Source organism: Ixodes scapularis, unplaced genomic scaffold (assembly GCF_016920785.2).
Source record: "Ixodes scapularis isolate PalLabHiFi unplaced genomic scaffold, ASM1692078v2 PGA_scaffold4__175_contigs__length_147842914, whole genome shotgun sequence".
NCBI classification, from domain to species: Eukaryota; Metazoa; Arthropoda; class Arachnida; order Ixodida; family Ixodidae; genus Ixodes; species Ixodes scapularis.
In genome coordinates, this window is record NW_024609879.1 from 100,145,580 (window position 1) to 100,166,526 (window position 20,947).

Genomic DNA, 20,947 nt, shown 5'->3' on the forward strand with positions numbered 1-20,947 from the left:
GTAGCCCCAAGGCTAAAAAAGACAAAAACAAAATCTAATTCTAATATTTTTGAAAAACACCCTGTATATAGTATATACACAACTTGCACAATACGTTATTGCACCATGCTGGTGGCCATTCCTATTCGTTGTTCTCGTAAAATGACAAACTCGGTGGTGCGAAATATGTGCTGCCAAAGTGCGCGCTCAGCTGCAAGGACAGCAAGGGGGCCGTCAAAATGACACCGGATGTGACGTCTTTGCCAGCGACGTATGGGCAAGGGCTGTTCGTCACATCGTCGCCCACAAGAAAAACGCCTTAATCACTCCCAATCATTTGATTAAAGAAAAAGAAGTACAAGGGATCACACCGATCGAGTGTCCTGTGACAGCGATAGCTGTTGTGTTGTTGAAGAATGTACTTCAGGAGATTTGCGAAGCTTTGCCCTTAGTAGAGTAGTTACAGGAAGCGTACTTCAGTAGACGTGTGAAAGGCGCTTTCGCACATCTCCGTCCGCCCTGCGGTCTATGCTATTCTCGTGCCGCTGCAGCCTTCGCGATTGCCATTCCCGCTCCTCGGATGGAGAGCGAATATCAGGCTCGCCGGAGAACCTTTCAGAATTCCAAAGCGGCGGCAGAGAGGGGGAGGGAAGAGGGAAAGATGCTGAAGGATGCTGAATACTGATCCATCCATCCATCCATGCTGAATTATCCTGCGTCACTAAAAGAGGCGGCTGTAGGGCGCAGATTAGAAAGAGTTCGGCTGGGACTCGGGTTCTCACTGGTTGGACACGAACAGACGATATATGTTTGTCACGATTCAGAGGGGAGTGCGTAAGGATCCGAATGTTAGATACGAAAACTCGAATGCCCAAGGCATGCAAAGAGTGGGGGCGATTGGCAACGCTCCTATTACTAGTTTCTATCCTTGTGTTTTGTATACCACGCGAACCCAGCGTGGTTAGACCAGCCAAACGACCAAGCAAAACATGACCTCTCCGAATCGTTCTACGGAAGGTCCCTAGGTTCAATCGCGGGGACAAATTGGTGCTTGGACGCTGGTCCGCTTGGCGGCGATACTTAAACGACTCGGATACCGTTTGTGCTGTCTGCTTCACAACATTCGACCCTAGCATCAAGGAGGCCCCAACGCCGCCACTCATTGGTTGCTACCGCCATCTCTTCAGTCGCTCCAGGCTGCGGCTCCCATCCGTCGCCACTAGTATCAGCGGTTATCTCTCCCTCTCCCCCCGCCCCCCAACTAATGATGGCCGCCTGGCCTCTGACTCTAACATACACGCTAGTCTTTTGCCAGACCCCTCTCTCACGATGGTGTTGTGTTCGTGTCTATTCTATTTGCAGGGTTCGACCTTGTTTCGATGATGTCTCCGTTGTGTCAGTTTTTCACGCCACTGGGCCGTCGTCAAGAAACACCAGCAGCATCTTCCACCCCCATAAAAAATATATATATAATAATTTTAAAAAAATTCGACAACTGACGATTTTATTTAAGTACACTAAGCTCTTTCACACAGGCATTTTTCGTAAATCAAGTTCATCGTGTATACTGAGAACACTGGGAGGCGCATTCCCAGTTAGAAGCTGGGTCCGCCCGAGGGGCCAGCCCAAGGCTTCTCCAGGGAGTCGGTGCTGTTCAGCTGCGTGCTCTTGGTGGACGACTGACTGCCGATGCTTCCACCCAAGATGGCCTTCTTGCCACGTTTGTCCTGACCACCGCCGGTCTGTAACCGCAATTAAAAAAAAAACAAAGCTTCAAAGGATGCACGCGATCACAAAGTCTACGTTTTGCAACGCTTGTGGCCTAGAACAACGTCGAGACTAAGCACTGCCAGCGGACATATAAAAAAGCCATGCCACCCATGCAATCTTGAGTAGTACCGCAATTATACGTGAACATGTTTGGATATCGTCCGTTGGTGAGACTGAAGCGTATACAGGAGGTTCTCAAGAATGATCCGCGAGAAATGTTTGCCGGATGTTTTTTTCGTCAGCGTAATTTCATCTTAAATTTAGAACCAATATAACGAAAGAAACGTTTGTCACAACCGTCCTCACGAGACACTGAGGCTTACACTAATCAAATGTTTGTTTCGTCATCAACCAAATGTCATGACGTAGGGGGTTTGCGGGCACGTCACACTTTTGTGCGCTTCCTCCCCTCGGCCTCAACGGGAACGTGATCGCAACAGCGCAGACGACGGAGAAGGGAGCACATGAAAATGCTCGCGATAACCTGTGACGTCAGGATTACAAATTGATAACTTCCTGAGACAATCCCAGGACCGTGGTACCGCGCAACAAAACGGTTGAGTTGAGGAAACTAAACAACTTACAAATAGCAAAAAGAAATTGCAAGGCATTGACACAATACGTTGTGATTATTTCTATCTAAAATAAAAGCCCTATTAGATAACCCATTTGTTGAGTTGTCTAAAATATACCCTCAAAATATATACGCAAGTAATTAAAAACTAAAGCCGGAAAGTTATTCAGATGACCCACAAAAAAGGTATTTGGACGTAATATGGAACACAAATTAAAAACAATATTCAAGTCCATATAATGTTCGCTTTTCCCCGCATGGCTACCGCAGCCTTTCTTTTATTGAACTTCGGATGATTGCCGTGAATGCTTAAAGCATTTTTTTATTTTTTCTTTTGTGTTTGATGCAAGCTTGTCTGGAGCATCATATGCAGAACAAAACTTTGCTCCAGCCAAAAAGAGAAAAAAAAAAGCTAAAATGTTAAGTACGTGCGAGCGATCCGGCAATAATTTATGCTTTAAACGTTCTCGTAACTTAACTGTGAAGTCCCTCGACTGTGATCACGAAGGTTGCGAGGTGAGAATTTTCAGGAAGCCGCGTTTGGCTCGTTGGCTTTGTTTTAGTAAAGAAAACAATACGCAAACAGGACGACTAAAATACGTACATTTTATCACAATTATTTCAAATCATGTAAGAAAAGTCCAGCTCCTCGTGGAGCATTACCAATTTCTCCCTCCATATAAAGAATTAAGATATATGCAAATGCATTTTTGATTATATCTATGTTATCTGATCAAGATGTACACGCTTCAAGAACCAGAAGCATCGCTTCTTCCTCTGACAACCACATCTTGTATGGATTACTTTGCTCGGAGTATGAACATGCATTGAGCAAAACTTCCTTTTGTCTTGAGGTGGAAACGAGTATAGAGGTTTGCAAGTACCACCTCTGGGAGCCGCCATCTTGCTGCTGGAGTGGGTAGATCGTCTGATAGTCAGAAATTTCTGAGGCGTACCCACGGTCTCAGCAGTGCTTGACTATCAGACGATTTACCCATGCCAGCAGCAAGATGGCGGCGTCCAGAGGACGTACTTGAACCACATCTATAGAAGCCATAACAAAACTATAGAGCCTTGCAGTATGCGTTGATCAGGTTTCGAAAAAAAATATATATATTTGAGGATATGCTTTTGCTTGGTTTGTTTCTAGCTTACGAATGACTGGAAGAGTAGCTAGCTGCTCGGGCATAAACGATTTGTCGTAAGGCGTCTTTGTGGATTTGTTATTACCGGCTAAAATCAATCACGGACAGTGATTGGGGCATGATCCCGCGCCTTTTCTTCTGGGCGTGACTGGTCCAGCCGGTGATAGGAAACGCACGAAGAGGACGAGTGCCCTGATGAATCCTTTTTGGTGCTGCTTTATCGGCTCCAACAAATCCTAGCATCGACCGCGGCCGGGTGTGAAACGGAATATAAAGGCGTCCAGAGGGGCAAGCACGTGCGATTCCAAGACTGCCAGAGTTGTTTCTAGTTTTCTACGTTCACAGGGTACACGTGGTTGCCAGTACATTACCTTGCCGAAAGCCGTGCCACGTGTTTTCTTTTTGAACATCTTGATGAGCGTCGTTCGGGCTTTGTCGTTGCAGGCGATGTGAAAGGCAAACATGGCCACCCCCTAAACCGGAAAGAAAACCAGAAAACCGCATTTTACCATATTCCATATATGCAAAGACTATACGACGCAGTTAACTTAAAGAAGTGGTACACGTATACAAATCCTTGCTCTTAAGGATTACTTTACAACTCTCCCTATGGCAGACACATCTCTGTATTCCGTTCCCAGTCAAAATTGTCAGAATTATGATGTTCTAACGTTTAACGGGCTAAAGATAGACATTTTCAATGTCCCGGCCTGCGCATTAGCACAAAAGGGTGTCCATTGTTGCTTCTCACTAAGCAGCGATTTACCTTAATAACAATACAGTCGAACTGGCATAAAGCCGCTGAGTCGTCATAATGTAAATTCAAGAAATCGCCCTTGGCAAATCTTCGCAATATGTACTTTGTCCGATTGCTATGACATGGCGCCACAACTCTAAAGCATGTAAAATGCGGCTGATTGGTATTGGTAAGATGGCCGCATCGGCGGCCTCATATCAGCGACTGGACAGGGCGCCTGAAGCACTATCCAGGTGATTGTGACGAGTTGTCAAGAGACGCCATATACATCCTTCAGCGTGGCTAACTTTAAAGTTACATTCCCAAAACTTCTTTTTTTTTCTTCTTTTTTGTATTTGGACATTCAATTTTTTTTTCAAACTAACCTGCGAACCATTTACTGCAGTGAAGACGTAGCCGATGTAAGGTATCACGTTGCCGGCCAACAGGGGAAGTCCAAGAACCCACGTGATACCAAGCAGGAACATCAAGGAAGCCGATCCCTTCAACCATGACCTGGACAGAAAACACCAATTTATATAATGCATGGCTTGCACTTGACGTCATCACACTATGCTGGTGGAGATTCCTATGTGTTCTTGTAGAGAAAAAACAAATTCGCGGTGGCGCGAAATTTATGCTGCAGAAGTTTATACATCTTCAGCAGCAAGGCCGCCAGAAGAGCAGATGATCGTCAATGGAAGCTTTGTTAGCTGCTTTCCACCAGAACTTCCGCACTCGCAGCTTTTGTGTTCCACGGAAGTGTCGCAGGGAAATATTGTACTTAGTTGGTGTATTATAACTATTAAATTTTGCCCCGTTATGTTGTGTCCTTCATTGGCGTATCCTTGTTATTTCCTTCCGTAGAACAAACGTCCAGGCTCACCTTTCAGGCATTCATTCACGATCTCACAATCGACAATTATTTGCTACCTGTCGACCGGCATGAACGATCAACATAGTTTAGGATATTTTGGTCGTGCGTGACGTAATGTTTTAGGTTTTCGTAATATTGGGTAGTCTGAATGGCGAAGGTACATCTAAGATGCCCTAAATAATTAAAAACAAAACGTATTTAAATTGTCCTAGGCTGCTGTGTTTCATGACCAGCAACTAACGAAAAGTGGCATGGTTAGACTTACAAAAGAAACAAGTGCCCATTATTGGAAGTTTTATTACAGGAGCTTACCCAATTTTGTCGGGGGAGCGTTGCTGGGCTTTTATCTTCACCTTCGACGCCGAAATCAGAGCGATCACCAGTAGAACACTATTTACCTGAAAAGCGTTTTCAGAGTCTTGAGATCGAGACAGATCTCCGACAATTCCTAATACTCACGTCGTACCAATCTCTATATGGGGAATTTCTCGTACATTCGCAAGCCACAGACACAAGCAAGGTTATTATTGCCATCAGTAAGTAAGGCTTCTGAACACAGACCTCCAATAAAGTCAGCGTTCATAAATACGAGGTCAGTGAACCTTCGTTACAACTAACGGCTTGTTGTTTTCGATGACCTCGTAGCTGACTGGTTTGGGGATAACAATAGGCTACATTCTTAACTCCACGGTTCATTGAAGGAACTATCTTTTTTTTTATAATGCCCTGGGCCTCGGGTGGCGCCGGCGTGCGACTGAGACTTTTGGTACTTCTGGCATCCACTGACAAAGTCGATAATAGAGGAGTGTAGCAACAAATAGGTATACTCACACTGATGACAACAATCATTGGTCCACAGAAGTAGAATATATCTTCACCAACAAACCAGCAGCTGTAACACCATAAGATATGTGTTGTTCGAGGGTAAGACGCGATACCCAAATTACTGAAAAGGTAGAACACTCACAAGTTAGGTCTGAAGTTACTGCTGGTCAGAGGCGTTGCCACTGTAGTAATAGCCAATGGAATCCCTGGACAATACAAATCAGTTTATGGTTAGCAAAATCGCACAGGCAGAAAGGCGTGCTCATCTCTTTCTTGTTCTTTGCTGATTTTTTTTTTTCATATCTACCAGCAAAGCTTAGAGTCTGGAAAACCTACCGTAGCCAACGGCGTAGAACCACGACACCGGAATTTGGTTGTTGTTGAAGACGACAACGAGCATCCGGTACAAGTGGTAGCCTTCCAGCAGCATCCACATGAAAGCAGAGAGCAAGACACACAAGAGAATACTCCTTGTCACCATGCAAGCGACCTAAGAGAGAAAGCAGAATGCATCCACATGCAGGAATCAGTGGGACATCATCCAGCTACCAGAAGTCACTGAAAGGTTGAGAATGGCAGGGATTGTCTTTCTCAGTTTTCCCCCCAACAAAACGTGTTGCTTTCTGTAACCTTCCGGCGTTTATTTGAGGTTGGCCGTGCTCATATCCGGCCAAAGCAAAACCAAAATTAGTGAACTGGCACTGAAGGCAGGCACCAAACGAGATGCTTTGTCATATCTAATGCGTAAGAGAGAAGATGACGCAGTGTAGGTAACTTACGCTGTGTGAATACGTCTGCTCGAAGCCCATCATCATGATTAGGTTTGATACGAGGAGGCAGAAGCAAGTGTTGCAGGCAATGGTGCTCCTTCGGCAGTGAAGGTTCCTGAAACGATGCGATTCTTCAGCTCACGTACGTGTTAAGTGTACAAATGAAGAAGTCCCAAATCACCTGAGACAAAGAAGGCAGGCCATGGTAAGCATAAGGGCAATGATGGACAGGACGGAGCAAACTATGGTGAGGACCTTGAGGGGAATACTGTCTTCCATCTGTTCACGATAGGATTATTATGTCAGAGGCTCATTTCATAACCACAACATTCATTAGCGATTCCGAACATCGATCTTTTAGTAATTAAATTAAGAATAATAGTTCAAACCATAACTTGAGCTTGAAACAAGACTTAAATTTACTTCGGCTGTGGCAGCTACCTACTTTTAAAGATAACATATTTTTATGCAATCGAACTAGTCAACCAGCATAAAAGTTTAGGCATATTTTTTTCTTCAGAATATATAATGTGGGATTTTGATAGCTAAACTCTCTTGGGTCGTTGATATTGTTTCTCGTTGCCGTAATGTTTTACCACTCAACATTAAACTTTAAATATATTATGCATTATTTCAATCCCACTTACATTATTGTCACTTTGTATGGGCTACTACAACAAAAACAAACCTTAAAAACACACCATACTACAAAAGAAAATAATACGATATATGGCTGATGTTTCCTACACAGGCCACACAGAACCTTTATTTTGAATATATCAAATGATTCCGGTTGAACGCATGTATGGGTATCGTTTACTTTGTTCCATTCGTTTGTCATCCACACTATACATTGATTTTTCATTCACTATTTCTGACCTTGCAAAGCATAGCAGTGATGTTATCATACGCCGCAGAGAAGCATGGATCCTCCCTTGTTCCCGCACAAACTACAATTTACAAACTCTACATTATAATGTACCACTCCTTTTAAATAAACGCCTCACAAGCAACATAAACATATACACGATTAACAAACGAGACTTGCGCTCTTATAACTTCGTTGTTTCCTAACTTAGTGTTATAACTTTTACAAAGTTCTAATTTTTAATCTTTTTTTTTTTTTGTTTCAACAAGTGTTACGCTAGTAGAGTGTTACACTGTTAAGCTGCTGCCAATGTAATAAGGGACCAGACCCAATCAAGCTGTCGCAGCAGCTTTTTTTCTGGGACTCCTTTCAGTGTTTCTAGAAAATAAAGCTTTGATTGATTGGTATTTCTAAGGAAGAAGGAAGCCCTACAGTAGCATGGTTGGTCCCATAATTATCACGTCGCCTTTATGGTCTCGGAGTTTTCTGACCCCCATCACAGGAAGTCAAAGACTAAAATAGCTGTGGCATTGAGTGAAACGAATACATGAAAGGATAACATCGAGAACGGGGACGAAAACAGGACCTTTTTCGTTGAGCAACAACATAGAATGGCAAAAAATATGAAACCACCCTTCCAAAGGTTTCAAAATTCTCAAGGAAGGAAAGGAGAAAATTGTCAATGGAAAGGGAAAGTTACTATAAATTTAGAAGTTTAAAAACCACTGGCGTCACGACGAGGTATTAGTAATCTAGTTATCTGTGGTGTTAGGAATTCGACCTTTGTCTTTGTCAGTGAAAATGAAGGTGTAGAAATGTTGGTGACAGTACCCATATGGCAAATGATTCAACGATTTTCCTCCCAAATCTGTTGTTGTGCCCGCCCTGTATTCTAGGTTTTATATTTTGTGCCATTCTGTATTTTTGCTCAATGAAAGTACTCTTTCCGTGTCCGTCCGCGATGTTCTATCCTGTCATGTATTCGTATCTATTCACCAACACGCTGGTTCTCAATTATCATTGAGTGTACTGCACTTAAGATGTCCTAGGGTCACCGATATTCAAAGAGTACAGCATCCCACAGCGTCTGCTAGAAATAAAGAAACGAGCTTTCAAACTGGCTGGCAGCGGCCCATTTTGACGCTTGGAGAAAAAAAAAAAAAGCATACAAACGTTTAGGAGAGAACTGTAAACGGCTGGTGACTTTTGGCATAGCTGGTAACTAAACGAGTGCTAATTTTCACTACTGCTTCCTATATCAAGTGGCTCCTAGTTGGCTAATGGTGAAGCCGGCTTGTTTGCCTGCTTGCGAGCAGGTGCTACCATCTCTGCCACATCCGATTTGATTCAATTGCAAAGGGCTTCTATTTTGAGGTTGTCGAGTGCGGCGCCGCGGCGCGGCTCTGAAACGAAGCTCGTGAGTTTCGTCGGGTCCATATCACGAATGACGTTTTAGCGAACAGCGACATTTGAGCGAATCAACGTTTCTGGCGAATAACGGGGCCGCGTGCTAACCCCGCTCCCCCGCTACCCCCCCCCCCCCCCCCCCCCCCCCCCGCTCCCCCCGTGCTGCGCCTACGCCGCTTCGTGGCGACAGTCTGCGGTGGTTCGTTACAAAAATGTGAACCCACTTGGCCCACCCGGAAACGGTGCTTCGCGGCGTCCGACTATTCGCTAAAGTGTCATTCGGTGAAACGTGGGCGTTCGCTAAAACGCCATTCGATCAAGTGAGTGCCTCCCAGTTTCGTCACAATGGAAGCCTTCAGTGACGCTATGTCCTTTTAAACCACGTTGCTAATACATCATACATAAAACTATGTGCAGACACTGTCTGACGCGTGTTTCTTGCTTTACGGCAGTCCTGTCGCATGGGTCATACAAGAACCGTCTGCAGACACGTTCAAGCATGTTCGGAGCTGCTTCGAACATGCTTGAGGCGCAGATACTTCTGTCCATCCTGCCTGCAGCGAACACCATTCCCTTTGCACGATGTATAAGCAGTGTAGAAGCGGCTTTAGGAATTTGTTTCCAGGTAATAAGCGCGCAGTGACGTTCGGCCGCCCGCGAAAAGCAATGTCCGTCGTTCCACCTGCCCAGTCCTGTCCAGGAGGACGGCAAAGTTGGTGAGGTGGTTGCATCGGCACGTGGTCTTCTGGAAATCGGAGGCCCAGTAGTCGACCTCGCAGCCTCCGTCGTCCCATCCACCGGTGCCATTATTCCTGAAAGTTGCGAAAACAGTCGTGAAATGGCTAAAATGCCGCGAGCGTGGGAGCACGAGACCTTGGCTTTGAAAGGTGCTTCCGCAGAACGAGCGCTCGCGGTAGAAAGACATGGATCAAAGTCAGAAGCGCGGGCTAGCTTGTGCTCGTATCTATGACTGTAGTCTCAGCCCAAGTGTGAACTCAACTCTCTGACGTCACGCCCCGGTGGTGGCGCTGCTGTCTGCACTGCGCATGCGCATGAGCTTCACTCCTCCCGAATTTGGTTTCTGTACACGCCCAGTGCCCACAACTGGTGTGGACAAAGCGGGCTTGTTTGTAAACAGTGTGTTGGTGTGTAGACACGTTGATTACAGATACAACATTCGTGTGCAGAAAACCTGCTAGCCGCTCGCGTGCATATAAACACTGCTGGATGTTTCGAAACCTGAACGAGGTTTCGAAACCCGGTCGAGGTGTCCTTACAAAAGGACCCCTCGCAAAGGACAACGTTACAGGGTAAATGAAACTATTTTTCTGGCATCTACGGATGAATCAGAAGTGCTTCGTGTATTTATCGGACTGGGAAATAGCAAAAGTCATGATATAGATAACATACAAACTGTTAAATTTGTGATAGATGTCATTTCCCCATTATTAGTTTATATCTTTAATTTGGCCTTGTCAACTGTCCAATTTCCAAATAACATGAAACTCGCAAAAGTTTCTGTATTACATAAGGGAGATAGAAAAATATAGTTACAAATTATAGACCGATATCTGTCCTGCCCATTTTTTCTAAACGGCTGGAAAAATATTATTCTGTGGCGTTTCGACGACTTATTTGTCAAAAATTTAGTGTTAACGGACTCTCAATTCGGATTTTGGAAGGGAAAGTCTACAGAATGTGCATTATTATCTCAAAAGGAACTTATATGGCGTAATATAGAACGAAAACAATTGGCGCTGGGGCTTTTTATTAATTTTAATAAAGCATTCGACTGTCTTAATCATACAACGCACCTTGATAAGCTCTCGTCTTTCGGTGTACGGGGCACCTCTCTAGCCCTTGTTCATTCATATCTAGCAAAGCGTCAGCAATGTGCCTCAGTGAATAATTATGTATCTTCTTTTGCAACTACTGAAATCTGGTGTGCCGCAAGGCAGTATACTTGGCCCGCTGATGTTCAATGTGTATATCAATGACATAGTGAGTATTTGCCATAAATCAAGGTTCATTATGTATGCCGACAACACTAGTATTGTGCTGTCGCGACGGATATTGATGATTTTTTTACAAACGAAAACAATGTGCTGGAGAAGTTTTCTTTATGGTCGGAGAAAAACGGTCTGAAGGTAAATGCTGCCAAATCGAAGGCTGTTGTTTTCAGACCTGTAAATAAATTAATTAATACTAGTTATGCTCTAACCATTGGAAGCAGTCAGATTGAAATAGTAAGCTATCATAAAACGCTAGGTGTAATTTTTTTCAAAATGTATGCAGTGAGATCATCACATAGAATATTCAGCCCACAAACTGGCAAAAATGGTTGGAATTATCGGTCACTGTCGGTCTCTATTGCCTACGAATCTTAAAACTTAAGTTTATCATGCTTTGTTTAGTTCACAAATTAATTATATGCACCTGGTATGGGGCACCACCACTAAAACAAATATCAGTAGGCTAATGATTCTACAAAAAAAGATGCTGCGTTTTATTGCGAATGTTCCCTGTGATACTCATGCGAAACCATTGTTTTCAAACTATAATGTTATGAAAGTCTCCTATGTTGATGACTATCGTTTGTTGTCCTCGTATTTATTATCATCTACAGAGTTCATTGCTTTTTTTATCCGTTCTATCAAATCTAACCAAACGCGAATTCGTCATCAATATCCGTCGCAAAGAGTTCTGGAATGTTCCTCATTTTCGCACCAATTCTGCATTACAATGCCTTGTTCATAACCTGCGTAAACTGCTGAACAGATTCATTACAGATGGTGTTGATATTCATTGTGTAACAAAAAAATCACTGTATGCTTACTTTGTTTAGACAGATATTCTTGTGTCCTTTTGCTTCATTTTTAAACGATGTCATGTACCTACAAGGGCACCGGACCCTGTCACGTCTCCTCATAGGGGCTTTTTGTCCGGTGTCCTCGACACCATTGTGGCGGAAATAAATTCAATTCGAATCTCAAACTAGCGGTCCGGAAGTGGAGATGTCGAGTGCACTTTACAGATCACTCTAAGTTAATCCTCCGACCCTCGCTTAGTCATTCATGCTGTACCTTTGATTGCAGCATCACCACCACCAGCTACATAATTTTTTTACTAGGAAATTGTTTTTTATGTGGTTCAAGGCCTCAAAGAAGATTAGGGGCGTTGCCATCAGAATATTTGACAGGCAATTCACTTATTTTTTTTTCCCTACCAATATTTTAAATCTCTTAATCATCGACCAAACATAGTATCTCCTTCTGTCGGTTTGTCTCGATGTAGAAATATTTCAAGTTCCATCAAGTGGCTCCAGCGCCTTTCACCCAGTGCAGAGGGGAAAAAACCGACGAGATACAAAGCCAAATATACAAGCAAGTGCTAAAGGACGCCCAAACACATAACACTGAAAAAAAAAAAAAAAAGCCATGGGAGGCGCGAATGCAGCGCTCACGCACTGGAATCAAATTTCAAATTCAAATTCAAATTCTTTATTGATCCCTGAAACAGAGAAAGGAGGCAGAGAAAAAAGCAACTGACACGCTGCTTGACTAGCCTCTGCCCCCCATAGCAGCCCAGGGAAGAACAAACATAAACGTAAAGACACTAGCATTTGACATATTCATTATAGCATGGAAAAGACAACATCATCTATATTGCGAAACAGAGAATGTAAACAAAAAGGGGGAGAAAAAGAAACGAAAAAGTATGTAAAAAAAATAACAACACGCGCAAAACGCATACAATCGTGTTATACTGAACTTTTTTTTTTTCTTACATGGGAGTAACCATTAGACAAAAAGTGAACATATTTGTTTGTCGGACATGCTGAAGATATCTATATCAAGTTCATAAAAACGATTAAGAAGACGGGGGAGGGTACATTTTAACATCTGATCCCCATAGTTTGTTCTTGATTGTGGCACTATCCATATCTCAGCATTACGAGTTGGATAATTTGCTTGTCTAAGTGCAAGTTGGGAAATTGATAGATACATATTTTCGCTCTGTCTAAAAGACCTTTTGTAGGAAAGTGCAAGTTTATAACTATAGTGATTTGGAATTTGCACTATATTAAATTTATGAAATAATGGCTCGGTATGACTATCGTATGCTGCATGACATAAACCTCGAATTGCTTTTTTTTGAAGTGTATGTATTATTTTAAGATTTGTAGCAGTCGTATTACCCCATACTAGAAAGCAATAGTTGTAGTATGTGTAAAAAAGAGACTTGTATATAAGTAGCATAACAGAGGTGGGAATCATATTTCGGTATTTATATATAACCCCAACAACTTTCGATAGCTTATTACTTATCTGTTGCACAGTTTCGTCCCAACACAGGTATTCGTTAAATATTATTCCTAGTACTTTTACATTTTCTACTATATCTATTTCATTTCCACCAAGTGAAGGGGTAGTCATGAAGGTACATATTGTATTACGTGACCTGAATAGAATGGCTTTAGTTTTATTTACATTTATTTCTAAGGAATTTAATATCGTCCAAGCATTTAGCTTTTCAAGATATCGATTTGCCTTTTGAATAATTTGGTCAGCGTCGTTCCCTGAGAAAAAGAGAGAGGTGTCATCTGCATATATGATGTAACTAACTGTATCATCAATACGTACTATATCATTGATATATAAATCAAAAAGAAGTGGCCCGAGTGTACTGCCTTGAGGCACGCCTGCTGTTAATTTCCTGAGATCTGATCTATTTTTATTGATTTCTACACATTGATAGCGGTTTTCAAAGTAACTTTTAATCATTTCAAGAGCGACACCGCGAACACCTAACATGTATAACTTTTGAATTAACGTTTCGTGATTAAGGCGATCGAATGCTTTCGAAAAATCTATAAACACTCCGAGTGTAACCAGTTTATTTTCAATATTGTTTAAAATCAATTCTTTTTGCTTTAACAGCGCGAGTTCAGTGGAGCGACCTTTTCTGAACCCGAACTGACAGGGTGTCAGGATTGGAAATTTGTCACAAAAACAGTATAATCGTTTATGTAAAATTTTTTCTAGACCTTTCGAAAATATTGGTAATACGGAAATAGGCCTGTAATTTCCTAAGTTATTTTTATCTCCAGCTTTATGTAAAACTGAAACTTTTGCCACCTGCATTTTCTTAGGAAAAACCCCTGTTTGCAACGCTAGGTTAAAAATATGTGTCAAACACGGAACAATAGACCGTAGTACATGCTTAATAGGTTTAATTTGAAGCTGATAAAAATCACTGTTCCTGCTATTTTTTAAGTCTTGAAAAACTGAGTATACTTCATCTTCATCAGTTGGATGAAGAAACAAACTGTCATGCACGCTGATCATATATTTGGAAGCATGCTCACTATGTGTACTATGAAGAAGTTCAACAAAATATTCATTAAATTTTTCTGCTAAAGCCACACCACTTATATCAATACCATCAATTTTAAGTGTTGTTATCTTGTCTATATGCAATCCATTTTTCATTAAACTATTCAACTTTTTCCAAACCACATCGGACCGCATATCCCCATTAAACAAATTGTTGAAGTATGCGTGTTTAGCTTGTCTTAGGGCTTTAGTTACCGCGTTCCGTTGTTTTCGGAAGGCAGACAAAATGGCAACATCTTTGCTAAGTACAAATTTATGATAAAGAACATTTTTCTTTTTTATCATGTTTAATACCCGCATTTTTAATATCAACTCCTAAGAGCTCGTGCTCTGTGCCGTTAGTGTGGATGCTTTGTCTCCACTCGCACTATGTTCAAAGGGAATCACCACGAGCCTTATACACCTTTTCCACGAGGGCTCTGTCATCTTGAATGTCGTCACTTCTGGTATGCGGTAGAACATCGTTTTGATCTCTCCACGCCGCTGAAAGGTGTTTACGAAAAATGTGTGATTGTCACACATTCTTGTTTTGCCTCACTTATAATTTCTCGCATATTCCAGGTTGAAATGCTTTATTATTTTTTCGTCCCGCATACCAGATACGGAACCCACGGAACTGAGAACCACAGGAAACAAAAAACGTCTATAGAGAACCATAGATAAACAAGAGAACGCTGCCCCTAAATTCAATCTGGGTCTCGAGGTGAATAGCATATAATAGACCAGCTCTTTTCAAAAGCTTCCAGGGGCGTTAGATAGAACGCTCGCGCAAACAGTACACAAACGTCCCATTGTGAACATGTCGGTCCTACCAAAGGTAAACGCAGATGACGAAGGTTGTCCACGAACCTTGAGAAGTTCCAGAAGGCACAGATGACCCGTCCGCGGAGTTGACCGTCCGAGTGGGATAGCGTGGCGGTCACAATGTTCTTTTCGAACAGAAGCGAGCTGTTTTGCCGGCCGAAGGAAAACCCAACCAGGGCTGAATTCACCACGAAATTGCCGGGCGGTCTAGAAGCAGAAAAGAAAGCAAACTAAACACGGAAGTATTGGGACAGAGAAAACAATTTCAAATCTATGTTTAATAAACATGTTTTCGGTTGAGGTGCGGCTAGGTGAGAGTCACAGACATCTTCAGAAACGCAGAGCGCGGCGAACCCTGAGCATTTCATTATTGCTTCAAAGCCATTGAGGTTGCCTCCTTTGCCAACAGGAGCGCCGAAGAGCGAATCACGAAGCAGGAAGTGTGAACACAGTTAGCCACACCCCACTTTGCTTATGCTGTCGGTGACAGCTGGGCACCGTTTGACCACGGAAGCCTCTTTATGCCCTGCTCATATAGTAAGTTTCAGCGAGATGTTACACCGTCGTTGCGCTTGGTCTTTGACCTTTCACGCTAAAGTTTCCGGGAAAGCTTCACCATCGAAATCTATCGTGATTAAATTGGTGCATAGTTGGGCGCTAATTCAGTCTCCTTCTGAATCACTTGAATTGATCTATAATTTGCAATAATTCTAACGTATAAACACAATGACACATTCTGCGACACCTTTACCCGGTGCGGGCTAAGGGGACATACATTTTGAGGAATCTTTAGTCTGTTATTTCTACGTGCGTGCAGATTAAGTTTAAATCCTAAAATGAAAAAAAAAAAGTACTTCAATGTTTTACCGCGGCCATTTTACCGCGTCAATTTTACCGCGGCCCTTTTGCCGCGGCCATTTTTCCGCGACCATGTTACCGCGGCCATTTAACGGCGCGGACATTTTACCGCGAACATTTTACCGCGGACATTTTACCGCGGCCATTTTCTTGCGGCCAGCCGCGGTCCGTCGAAGATTCGCGGTTCTGATCTGGTCCGCGGGCCGGGGTTTGGAGACCCCTGATTTAATTCGTAATTTGATAAAAGTTTATCAATTTCACCCTCTTCTCTTCCTTTTTTTTTTGTTTGTTTTGTTTTTACGATAGGCTTTGAACATTTGAACAGTACCGCAGGAGTCTAGCTATTAGTAGAGACAAATACAAGAGTGCTATGCGAGGCAGTTTCTTAATGTCTGTTGTTATTTCTTTCATTGCAGATGCATGTACTAGGCAAACAAACCTAACTTCTTATCGTTGAATTACTTAATATGGTGCAGAGATGAGGCAAAGCAGCTGCCAAATTACTATCTTGTTTTGTTTGCTTTAATCTAAATATATCGATAACAATCAACTATCCCTTGAAAGGCCGGAATTCAAGCGAGCCCGGCCAACACCACCTAGACAGAAGGCCCCCGCATGGTTTCCTCTTCCTCTATGAAACGTCATCACAGTCGGATCGCGCTTGGTCGGCTATTGGACCCGAGCCCGACCTTTGACGCGCTGATTGGCCACGAGCCGCAGCCGAACACTGACGCAGCACTCGTGCCCAATCTCTCGCCTCGATCGATCTGACTATGGTGACGCGTGTGGAGGCCTTCTGTCCAGGTGGTGTTGGCCCGGCACTATTTATTCAATCCAATAGATAACCGCGCCGGTACTCGCGCTCGCCAAAAAAGCTATCCATTTTGTCTTCTCCTTTATTAGTCTAATTACACTGAACCTAAAACTTTTTGCTAAAAGTGGCTCATTTAAGAGCAGTCTGAATAAAAATTAGGTCGAGAATAGAAACGTCTATTCACTCTTGCTGAGACTTGGGCAGGACGGCTGTTGTCGGATGCAGAAGGTCGCCAAAGTTTCGGAAGATCGTCCCAAAGCCCACGTACGCTGAATCTCCGCAAACTTGGGGTAACCCCTCCAGGGAAACTGCACCACCTAGAAGTTGAAAATAAAATAAGCATGACGGCGCCTGGGTCGTCGATTTCCAAAATTAAATAAAATAACAACCTCAAATTAATCTTTTTTTTTTTAGTCATATACAATGTGAGAACGGCAGGACATGTCTTTCGAACGCCATGCCTCCAGCACACGCTTCGTGCTTTCCGTGGTGCTTTGACTGCGCACGCGCGCTCGAGATGCATGACATACTGAAGGAATTCTCAAAGGTAGTAGGCTCGCGCCGGGGGGGGGGGGGGGCGCAGGGGGGAAAGGGGAGGGGGGGGGGGACCCCTGAAGCTCTTCCCTGCCGTTTTCACTCTGTAAGTGTGATCGTACTCTTACTAATAGTAACCCCTCTCCCTAAAAAAAAAAAGAATACAAAATTACAACAGGGCAGTAAAGCATTACTGGCCCCGGACTTCACGCGAAATAGCTCTAATAAAATGCGTAACCTCTTACGTTATAAATCGAAAAATATATTTTTAAAATTTGTAAAAAAAATTTGCAAGGTTTAGCCAAGCACGGAACAGGTATGCCACATAACACAACGTGCCACGCAGTACGATACCAGAAAATTTTGTACTGGCATTCCTACCGTGCATGGCAAGCTTCGTTCAGGCCCTAAAGTATTCGTTCAGCCATGATGCACTGAGCCTACCAAGCACGCTCGATTTAGCCCCTAGTGAACGCATATTCATATGACGTCTATTTCATAAGGGAGCTTCAAGGACGAGATATATGGCACCGAGCTATGGTCGCGTCCAAAAATAATGTCTTGAGCGGGACGAACCTTCTATTCTTATCGCCGTTTCAGTGCCGTCATCGCAGTCAGGAAAGCACACCTCTGTACCGCTGAACGGAAACCAGTAGGTCTTCAGTTCTGAAAGAGATATATATTGAACGACTCCTGTAACAACCCTCGCTGAAATGCTTATCCCTTTCATTTCAAAATAGTGTCTTAATTTGCACTCGAGAGACCGGACTCTCTCGAGGACTCGGATGTCCACGGGTCCCAGTCGGGCATTTTTTGAAACAGGTGCATATCCGTCGAAACGAAATTCTTTTGTCCATGGACAAAGGCCCGGATTGCCCGCTAAGTGCTAGAGTAAAGAGCATATACTAGGTCCACTTAACAACGCTCCTATGTACACAGCCCGACACTGCTAGCGCTAACGTGCGATCACCGCGTATTCTTTGTTTTTGTCCTAAAATCAAACGGCCGTCTTAAAATCTGGCAGAAACTTATCAGAATCTGTCCGAGTAAATGCAGCTTTTTTGACGTCATTTATTGCCACTTCAGGACCTTTTCTGATGTGTGGGCGGGATAGGACGCTAATGAAAGCAGCAGTCAGATACGGGTGCCATATGCACTGAATATCCGTGACATCTGGCATTCATTTTGCGCATGTTCAGACGGATTTCAATGGGCCACCGCGCGTGAACTCACCGATGTTCTCTTTCCGAATGAAGACGCCTGTTCGGTTCTCGGCGGTGCCGTTGTCCGAGTCCATGGACGAGGAAGCCCAGAAGCAGCTCAGCTGTTCAGCAACCATCTCCGTCTCGCGCATGATCTCGCTGGCAATCCTGTGCTTCTTCCTCTGATACAGCGGTAAACCAAAGCCTGGTTTAGCATTGCCAGCTTTCTTTTTCATGGGGGCTGGACAGTAAAGTCTTTAGATGTTCGTATTTGTTCGGATTACGGCGCGGCAAAATAAAAGCCTCCAAATACCAAATGCACATTTAGATTGTTTGAGAACTTGTACACGCAGTGAAATTAACGAGATCACTGTTCCCGCTTTTTCTCGGCGCTTTCGGGAGTATCACACCATCTGCTAGGCATACGACTTGACTTCACCTAAAGTTATTCCGACAGTCATGGAAGGCATATTTTGAGAGCCCCAGCGCCGTCGTGGGGATGTTTATGGTTATCGTTACGGCTTCTCTCTCTCTTTATAAACTTTCGATCGCGCAAAGAGGACCGATGACTCGTCACTTACGTATTTTATCCTTCCATGAAATAGGAGCTGCATGCAACGTAAAGTGCATGTATATTTTTATATAAAAAATATCTAAGTAAATTTTAAGCAGGGGAAAAATCCCATCAAACGTATATAGTCCATGCTAAACTTTTAACTTTTTCTTCTTCTTTGACGTTCAACTACATTCTACAATTCTGACTAAACCTCCCAAGGCGACCTTTCTAAATTGGTGTAACGAAAACGATTTAGCTTTCCGCTGCATGTTCCGCTGCATGTACGAGCATGTCACTTGGTGAAATAATTAAAATTGACGCTGTGAAAATTGTACAGAAAAGTATCGTCGTCACGGAGATTTCACTAAACGAGATAGAGAGACATTTACAAATTAAAACGCGCTCGCCCGTATTTTTTATTTCTTAATTTCCTCGTTACTACGTTCTTTGTATGTATAGGCTCGTTCGTGTTCAGACACACGTTTAAAAAAGAAAATAAAGATAATAGCCGCATGCGTTCATGGCAAGAGGTGCGCATGGCTCTACCTGGACATCGAAACCGGGAAGGTAAGCGGACACGGGCGACTGGTTACTGTCCTCCCTCCAGGAGAGCGAACGAGTGTTGTGGGCGATCCTGTCCAGCGTCCCAAGGACATCACTGGTGAAGTTGATGTTTTCGGCGGGAGGCAGGCGCTGCCTTTGCGACTGGCTCCTGGCCAGAAGGTCTTTGACGAAGTCCAAGATGCTAGCAAACGCCGTCATGTCCTTGGCCTCGTCGCTGAAGGAGAGGTCTCGGAGTTCCTTAGCCGCGGACGCGGAGCTCACCATGTCCTGAGAGAGCTGACAAACCGGCGGGGAAAAAAAAAACGCAGTCATTTTTAAGTTGCCGCCACGCTGCTCCTCATAATACAAAGGGCAGTTTGCAGAAACTGTCTGAGGTCTTTCTTGTATGACGCTCTTGTCACATCGGTCAAACAAACACTGTCCGAAGACATGTTCGAAACATTATATGATGCAGACATGCTTGAGGAGTGTTCGCAGATCATTCTGGCATTATGTTTGCAACGAACATCGCGTCTCTAGCATCACGTATGAGCAACGTGACGTCTGTGTCCGCAGACACTTGTCCTTCCTCAAGAAAGGAATTCGACTATCTTTCAGCTCTGGTTTGGAAAAGGGCGGGATGAGCAAGGTGATGACCTCCTGAGAACTCTTTCCTTGTCTGCCCTGCCTCCCCCCTCACGCTTTTGAGATATTCGGCGAAACTTTAGCTCGTAATTGCGATTACGCGCGGTTGTTTCTGTCAGTGCTTACCCTGAGACGCATGTCGCTGATGGCGTTGGACAGGCAGGATTTCCACGTACCCTTTCGAACGTCTTGCCAGACACACGGGCGTGTTTTACTTCCTGCGGAGAGTTTTCCCATTCGGGTATGAAATGAGTCGGAAACCTAAACAACGACCGCAAAAAGAAAGTCGCACTTTGCAACTGAAGATTGATGCTCACCCTTGCTCTCTTTTTCTTCGAGACAGAGACTTCCACGGGCGGACCTCGTCCCTTGTGCTTGACTCTGCTCGGTCTTTTGCCTCGTTTCAGAGGAGCAGGGATCGTCTTGATGCTGCGCTGGGCCGTCACTAAAGGAAGAGGGTGAAGGTCACTTTCAAAAGCCTGCAACGATGACCGCATAACTCTGCCCTGCTCTGACGTGGCAACACTTTCCTTTTGAAATTTCAGTACCTGAGGTAAGTGAAATAGAGTTACAAATAAAAACAACGTGTTTTGGTGAACAAAATTAAAGTGTATTTGCGGCTGTAGAGAATCCAGCTCTTTTAA

The 20,947-nt window shown here is 43.6% G+C and overlaps 1 protein-coding gene across 1 annotated transcript; it reads right to left on the minus strand.

The window, feature by feature from the left end:
- Nucleotides 1–1,502: 1,502 nt before the first annotated feature.
- Nucleotides 1,503–19,943, minus strand: LOC8024000 (latrophilin-like protein LAT-2). Its single transcript, XM_029974339.3, has 15 exons — nucleotides 19,662–19,943; nucleotides 18,591–18,741; nucleotides 17,934–18,023; nucleotides 17,008–17,140; nucleotides 15,197–15,358; nucleotides 9,634–9,763; nucleotides 6,858–6,955; nucleotides 6,686–6,791; nucleotides 6,243–6,396; nucleotides 6,049–6,112; nucleotides 5,913–5,973; nucleotides 5,394–5,479; nucleotides 4,591–4,720; nucleotides 3,840–3,941; nucleotides 1,503–1,721 (listed from the first exon to the last, which is right to left on the minus strand). The coding sequence occupies exons 1-15, from the start codon at nucleotides 19,941–19,943 to the stop codon at nucleotides 1,575–1,577; spliced, it is 1,896 nt and encodes a 631-aa protein (XP_029830199.2). The 3' UTR covers nucleotides 1,503–1,574.
- Nucleotides 19,944–20,947: the final 1,004 nt, after the last annotated feature.